The 8,007-nt window shown below is 25.7% G+C and overlaps 1 protein-coding gene across 2 annotated transcripts; it reads right to left on the minus strand.

The window, feature by feature from the left end:
• Positions 1-972: 972 nt before the first annotated feature.
• On the minus strand, positions 973-2,203 carry LOC140867780 (uncharacterized). 2 transcript variants are annotated; one of them, XR_012145263.1, is made up of 3 exons: positions 2,130-2,203; positions 1,690-1,742; positions 973-1,498 (listed from the first exon to the last, which is right to left on the minus strand). XR_012145263.1 is itself a non-coding variant. In XM_073272840.1 (3 exons), the coding sequence occupies exons 1-3, from the start codon at positions 2,174-2,176 to the stop codon at positions 1,123-1,125; spliced, it is 399 nt and encodes a 132-aa protein (XP_073128941.1). In that variant the 5' UTR covers positions 2,177-2,197; the 3' UTR covers positions 973-1,122. The 2 variants fall into 2 exon arrangements, 1 of the variants encoding a protein (XP_073128941.1); XM_073272840.1 differs by having other exon boundaries at positions 973-1,421; positions 2,130-2,197.
• Between the last annotated feature and the right edge of the window lie 5,804 nt (positions 2,204-8,007).

Consider the following 8,007-nt stretch of genomic DNA (forward strand, 5'->3'; position numbering starts at 1 on the left):
TGACTGATACATTTGTATTCTTTTCTTGCATGATGATTGATTGGTTTTGAACCTTGTTTTTCTTCGTCAATCTTTGTTTTTCGGTCTTTCCTATGTCATCAGTAATTTAATTGGCTTCGGATCATCACATATTAACCAGAAGTTAGGCAATTGTGTCATCGAGAAATTGGTACAAGTAACATTTTTTAAATTTAAACGTAGATTAATTGGTAAACATAGTAAAATGTAATGGAATCAATCTATTGATTGGATAATAATGAAGGGCAAAAACTCCTATGAGACGGTGTCAATGGTCATTTTTATAAGACAAGTCTTTTATATGAGTTATCCATTAAAAAATATTACAATTTATGCTAAAAGTATTACTTATTATTATAAATATGGGTAAGATTGATCCGTCTCACATGAATGCTACTCATAATGAAGTTATAACCTGTTCGTCTACCTGTGGGAATCATGTTGTTTTAACGACGTCATCGAATCTCTCCAGACTAAATATTGGGATTGGTGGAAATTTGTGCTAACACAACTTTCGTTTCGGTAAACTTGAAATCACTGCATTCATCCTATAATAAAATTGCATGCTGTTGAGTGGCATCAGTAACTTAATTGGTTTGGGATCATCATATATTAACCTTAAGTTAGGCAATCGCATCATTAAGAAATTGGTATAAGTAACATTTTCTAAATTTAAACGTAGAATAATTCTTAAACATAGTAAACTATAATGAAATCAATCTATTGATATGAAAATAACGAAAAACTATTACCTCGTTGTCAGCCTGTGGGAGTCAAGTTTTTTAAAGGACATCATCGCATCTCTCCATACAGCAGCTACTGCTTTAATATGATTCAATAATTAAATTGAAAACTGCATTGATATTTTTTCTCCAATGTGAGGACTACCATTAGTACAAAATGAATAAATCTTCAATATTTTTCCCAAAATACATGAAATAGTAATTTCCCCTTACCAATGCGCAGCAAAAACTCACAGAACTGAGTATCACTTCTTGCACGCATGTTCTCTGTTAAAACAATTATTTTCATTGACTGGTTCAAGTGAGACTTAATCAAGCTTCCATCAATAGTTTCTCGAATATTTGCTTTTGGAGTAACTGGCTAGACTTGCCTGAAATCACCTCCTAAAACCACTACTTTTACACCAAAAGGTTCATTATTGCCAACAAGATCTTGTAAAGTACGAGCAACAGCTTCGATGGCAAATCTTTCCCAAATAATTAGCTTTGCTTGGTGCAACAACTCAGCTAGGCAGCTCCGCTTTGATATTGAACAAAAACTGTTTTCATGTAACTCTATCGGAATTTTAAAACGTGAACGTGATGTCCGGCCACCAGGTAAAATAGATGCGGCAACACCTGACGTTGTTGTGGCTAGAGCGATCATAGACCGTGAGCGAACTGTTGAAAGAACAACATAATTCAAATAGATGAGAGCGAAGGCGACTGAGATGCATCGATTATATTGTTTTCGTGCGCTGCAATAAAAGAAAAGCAGTGTTTCAGGCTTAAAGTGATGCCATAGAGATGAAAGCATTGGGAAAAAAACAGCGATTAAGAGAGTCAGTTGGGAGAACGGAAAAGTAGTGAAACCGGCACATCAATGCAAAGAAATAAAACATAAAGCAGAGATTTTGGGTAAAAAAAAACTCAAAGCCAAGAAGCTGACCGGTCAGAGTGGTTGCCGCATCATGAGAACGCGATGAACCATGGAGCAATTTGCTGCCAAAACACGAGGGAATCAAGAGGGGCAAGACAAAAAAAACAAAGCACTACTAACAAAAAAACCAAGTAACCCTCGACAAAAAATGAGGGAAATAGCAACCAATACAGAGAGACCCGTGGGGTTGGAGAAACGAAGAGCAAAGTGCATAGAAATTAAAACACGATGAATTAAACATTGAATTACTAAGCGCTACAGCCCAAAAAAAGTTAAGTAACTCTCGACTAAAAATGGAGGAAATCGAAGAGACCCCTAGGAAAACAGTGAACCGAAGAGCATAGTGTTCGAAGCAAAACCGAATTGACATACAGAAAATAAATCAACAGCAAAACATGAAGAAATCAAGAAACAATGAATTAACATGACGCAGGCTTCCGATCACCTACCTGTACACAAGAGCAGAAGTAGACGCAGGCTTCCGATCACGAGGCATGACGACGGAGAGGGTAAGCAAGAAACAATGAATTAATATTGTTGTCATTTCCAATTTTTAATGTGTTTTATGTCATTTTATATATTAGTCATTCATAATTAATTAATTAAGTCTATTCATTTATTTAAGATATATTAACAATTATATTATCTATTATTACTACTATAAATATATGAGTTTCATAATTAATTAAGCCTATTCATTTATTTAAGATATATTAACAATTATATTATCTATTATTACTACTATAAATATATGAGTTGAATTGTGAATTAATTTATTTTTAATTAAAAAATTAAATTAAAAACACTTAAAAAAAAGTCCATAAGTGCCCTTTAAAATATGTATATATCTATTCTATATTTATATGTATATGTATATCTATATCTATATCTATCTATATCTATACTACTATAAATATATGAGTTGAATTGTGAATTTACTTAAATGTCCTCTCATTAATATTTGTTATTTCCAATAATTTTTAATGTATTTTATGTTATTTTGTGAATATTTGTTATTTCCAATAATTTTTAATGTATTTTATGTTATTTTGTGATTTTACTCAAATTTCTTCTCAATAATATATAGCTCATTAATATTTGTTATTTTCAATAATTTTTAATGTGTTTTATGTCCTTTTATATATCTATACTACTATAAATATATGAGTTGAATTGTGAATTTACTTAAATGTCCTCTCATTAATATTTGTTATTTTCAATAATTTTTAATGTATTTTATGTTATTTTGTGAATATTTGTTATTTCCAATAATTTTTAATGTATTTTTATGTTATTTTGTGATTTTACTCAAATTTCTTCTCAATAATATATAGCTCATTAATATTTGTTATTTTCAATAATTTTTAATGTGTTTTATGTCTTTTTATATATTAGTCAATAATAATTAATTAAGTCTATTCACGTGTTTTTTTACCATTATTATTTAGTTAATTAATTAAGCAAATAATTCTTAATATAAATTATATAATTAATTTTATCCTTATTTATTTCATTTAATAATTAATATTGTTGTCATTTTCAATAATTTTTAATGTGTTTTATGTCATTTTATATATTAGTCATTCATAATTAATTAAGCCTATTAATTTATTTAATATATATTAACAATTATATTATCTATTATTACTACTATAAATATAATATTTGTTATTTCCAATAATTTTTAATGTATTTTATGTTATTTTGTGACTTTACTCAAATTTCTTCTCATTAATATTTGTTATTTCCAATAATTTTTAGTGTGTTTTATTTTATTTTATATAGAACATTAATATTTGTTATTTCCAATAATTTTTAATGTATTTTATGTCCTTTTATATATTAGTCGTTGAATTGTGAATTTACTTAAATGTCCTCTCATTAATATTTGTTATTTCCAATAATTTTTAATGTATTTTATGTTATTTTGTGAATATTTGTTATTTCCAATAATTTTTAATGTATTTTATGTTATTTTGTGATTTTACTCAAATTTCTTCTCAATAATATATAGCTCATTAATATTTGTTATTTTCAATAATTTTTAATGTGTTTTATGTCCTTTTATATATTAGTCAATAATAATTAATTAATTCTATTCACGTGTTTTTTACCATTATTATTTAGTTAATTAATTAAGCAAATAATTCTTAATATAAATTATATAATTAATTTTATCCTTATTTATTTCATTTAATAATTAATATTGTTGTCATTTTCAATAATTTTTAATGTGTTTTATGTCATTTTATATATTAGTCATTCATAATTAATTAAGCCTATTAATTTATTTAATATATATTAACAATTATATTATCTATTATTACTACTATAAATATAATATTTGTTATTTCCAATAATTTTTAATGTATTTTATGTTATTTTGTGACTTTACTCAAATTTCTTCTCATTAATATTTGTTATTTCCAATAATTTTTAATGTGTTTTATTTTATTTTATATAGAACATTAATATTTGTTATTTCCAATAATTTTTAATGTATTTTATGTCCTTTTATATATTCGTTGAATTGTGAATTTACTTAAATGTCCTCTCATTAATATTTGTTATTTTCAATAATTTTTAATGTATTTTATGTTATTTTGTGAATATTTGTTATTTTTAATAATTTTTAATGTATTTTATGTTATTTTGTGATTTTACTCAAATTTCTTCTCAATAATATATAGCTCATTAATATTTGTTATTTTCAATAATTTTTAATGTGTTTTATGTCCTTTTATATATTAGTCAATAATAATTAATTAATTCTATTCACGTGTTTTTTTACCATTATTATTTAGTTAATTAATTAAGCAAATAATTCTTAATATAAATTATATAATTAATTTTATCCTTATTTATTTCATTTAATAATTAATATTGTTGTCATTTTCAATAATTTTTAATGTGTTTTATGTCATTTTATATATTAGTCATTCATAATTAATTAAGCCTATTAATTTATTTAATATATATTAACAATTATATTATCTATTATTACTACTATAAATATAATATTTGTTATTTCCAATAATTTTTAATGTATTTTATGTTATTTTGTGACTTTACTCAAATTTCTTCTCATTAATATTTGTTATTTCCAATAATTTTTAGTGTGTTTTATTTTATTTTATATAGAACATTAATATTTGTTATTTCCAATAATTTTTAATGTATTTTATGTCCTTTTATATATTAGTCAATAATAATTAATTAAGTCTATTCACGTGTTTTTTTACCATTATTATTTAGTTAATTAATTAAGCCTATTCATTTATTTAAGATATATTAACAATTATATTAACTATTATTACTACTATAAATATATGATTTGAATTGTGAATTAATTTATTTTCATTTAAAAAATTAAATTAAAAACACTTAAAAAATGTCCATAAGTGCCCTTTAAAATATGTATATATATATATATGTGTGTTTTTGTGTTTTTACGTTGTTGTCCTCTTCAGCTACAACTATAAACTAGAAATAAAAGTTTTGAACCCCTGACAACTCAAATCGGACAACAAAGAAGTTGAGGTTCTTGTTCTTCGGCAAAGTTACAAAGTACATATCCACCAATCATTGAATGAAGTTAATTCGAGAAATGAAACTTGTTTCTTACTTGATGTTTTATACTATTTTTTATCAATTTATTTTATGCTCGTGATTTACGATGATTTTCATCATTGTGGTATGTTATTCTGAATCTGAATTAATTACTTCGTTATACGCTAAATGTCACCATTGGTTGACTCTCCGATTATTGATTCATTAATTTATTTTCCTAAAAATAATAAATCATATTTTCAATAATTATTAGAAACAAATAAAGATTATATCGTATATAATTCCCTTGTCAAAACCATCAAATCGAATTATGAAAATATTAACTCGAGTTTTGAGCTAACATTCCAACGAGGTAAGCCCGTTACAGAACTACCAGAGAAACTAACAATATTGTGACTAAATTTGGCTTTCAAAAGATGTAGTGAGATTACATTCACCTGAGTGAAAATAAAGATAATCGTACTGTTATTATTAATTTAGACTACTTGAAAAAAATATTTAACTTGGATAAAAAAAAACGAAGTGAATTACACAAATACTTTTTTCCAATAACCACAAACCAATCAATAGAATATTGATTAATACGTAATCAATTGAATTGACACTATTAAAAACAGTTATTTTTCTTAGAAACTGAAATATTCCAAATTTTCATGGAAATTCTTACCCCAATTGGACCATTTGTATCTATATGCATCAATTAAGATCCCTATTCATGGATATCTTGGTTTGAAAAATCAAGATAAGATTATCAAACCACCTCTTAACGTTTTCATTTATTTAAGATGTAATAAATGTGCTAAAAAAAGTCACGTCATTGTTTGATTTCACAAAGAAATAAAGTATAATTGGAAACAAAAAATGTTTTATTGGATATGACGTCAGTGTAACTATACTATTTGTGTATTTAAGTAACTTATATGATCAAGATCCAATATCGTGTACATCGATATTTTTACATCGATTATATCGTTTGATTTTACTATTATATCACAGATTTTGTTTTCAATTTATATAAGATTTGACAAATGAAAATTTTGTGTTGAATTTTTTGTGATGTAAAAAATTTATATACAAATATTAGCGTACATGTAATATCACGTTTTTTAATATTATTTGTATTCTTCAGACATTCTTCGATATTTATATATATTTTGTCTATAAAATTCCTCGCTCATGATTTGTCATGCGCAACATACGTACATCTCTCTAGTATATGTAAATATATATGTAATAAATATGATAGATTAGTAAGCAAAAATCTTCATAAACAAACTTTCTAGACAATAGAGAGATAAAGCTAAAATATAAGAAGACAAAATGTCTATATTAGATGTCTGGAAACAAGGAATGTACGTAAAACCAAAAACTTAAAAGACATCATGATTAGGGGTGCAAACGAACCGAATCGAGCCGAATAATGGTAAAATTTTAAGGCTCGAATTCGGCTCGATAAGAGTATATTCGAGTTCGAGCTCGATTCGAAGTTCGACAATTTCAAATATTCTGGCTCGAGTTCAGCTCGAAATGAAGTTCGAGTTCGAGTTCGGTTTGAAATATTCGAACTTATTCGTGAACTATTCGGATATTATGGTTCGAAAAGCTCGAAATGTTCGAAAAATTTCGAAAAATATTTATATTTATTATATAATTATATTATATTAATTAAATATTAAGGCTCACGAACTATTCGGAAACTATCGAATAGAGTAATTTCGGCTCGAGCTCGGCTCGAAAAAAAGTTCGAACATGTTCGAATTCGGCTCGAGTTCGATAAGCTCGAATACGAATCAAATATTTATCGAGCGGGCTCGTAAAGCTCACGAACAGGTTCAGTTCGTTTGTACCCCTAATCATGATGATATATAACATATAACTGTAAATTACATCTCAGTCCCTAAACCAAAACACAAATTCATTCTCAGTCTCTTGTCAGAAAAAATAAGTTTACACTCCCTGGGCCCACATAATTTTTCAGATGAAATTTGGTACAAAACGTTGAAACTATGGTACGAATACATGATATTTGAGTATCAAATATTTCAAATATAGTACAAATGTATGATATTTGATTACTAAAAAATGTAAATAAATATTGATATTAATGACATTCTTTTTTAAAGGAAAATCGGTACAAAATATCAGAAATATGGTACTAATATATGATATTTGAGTATCAAATGTGTTAGATCTGGTGCAAATATATGATTTTTGAGTACTAGAAAAATATTGATATTAATGACACATTTATCTTATTTGAATGGAAATCGGTACAAAACATTGAAAATGTGGTATTAATATATGATTTTTTAGTACCAAATGTGTTAGATCTGATACATATTTATGATTTTTGAGTATTTAAACATATGTTGCAAGTTAATATTAATAAAGTTGTTCAGGTTTTATACTTAAAATCTTATTTTTTATACTTGATCTTAAATAATTAGTGCTTGAATATCATGTATTCGTACCATATTTTTAATATTTTGTGCCAACTTTCTATGATTTTTAAGTATTTAAACATATGTTACAAGTTCATATTAATAAAGATGTTCATGTTTTATACTCAAATCTTATTTTTTATACTCGATCTTGAACAATTAGTGCTCGAATATCATGTATTCGTACCATATTTTCAACATTTTGTCCTGAATTTCATCCGAAAAAATTACGTGGGCCCAGGGAGTTTAAACTATATTTTTTCTGACAAGGGTCTGAGAATAAATTTGTGTTTGGGTTTAGGGACTGAATGATAAT

The sequence above is a fragment of the Henckelia pumila genome, chromosome 4 (genome assembly GCF_033568475.1).
Source record: "Henckelia pumila isolate YLH828 chromosome 4, ASM3356847v2, whole genome shotgun sequence".
In the NCBI taxonomy this organism is placed as follows: Eukaryota; Viridiplantae; Streptophyta; class Magnoliopsida; order Lamiales; family Gesneriaceae; genus Henckelia; species Henckelia pumila.

What these genes read in the sequence shown, in the direction of transcription:
- LOC140867780 (XM_073272840.1), bottom strand. Translation starts at nt 2,176, where the DNA reads ATGCCTCGTGATCGGAAGCCTGCGTCTACTTCTGCTCTTGTGTACAG. An exon ending in ACTTCTGCTCTTGTGTACAG is followed by an intron (nt 1,743 to 2,129) that starts GTAGGTGATCGG and finishes GTGTTTTGGCAG; the next exon opens with CAAATTGCTCCATGGTTCAT. An exon ending in TGCGGCAACCACTCTGACCG is followed by an intron (nt 1,422 to 1,689) that starts GTCAGCTTCTTG and finishes TTCTTTCAACAG; the next exon opens with TTCGCTCACGGTCTATGATC.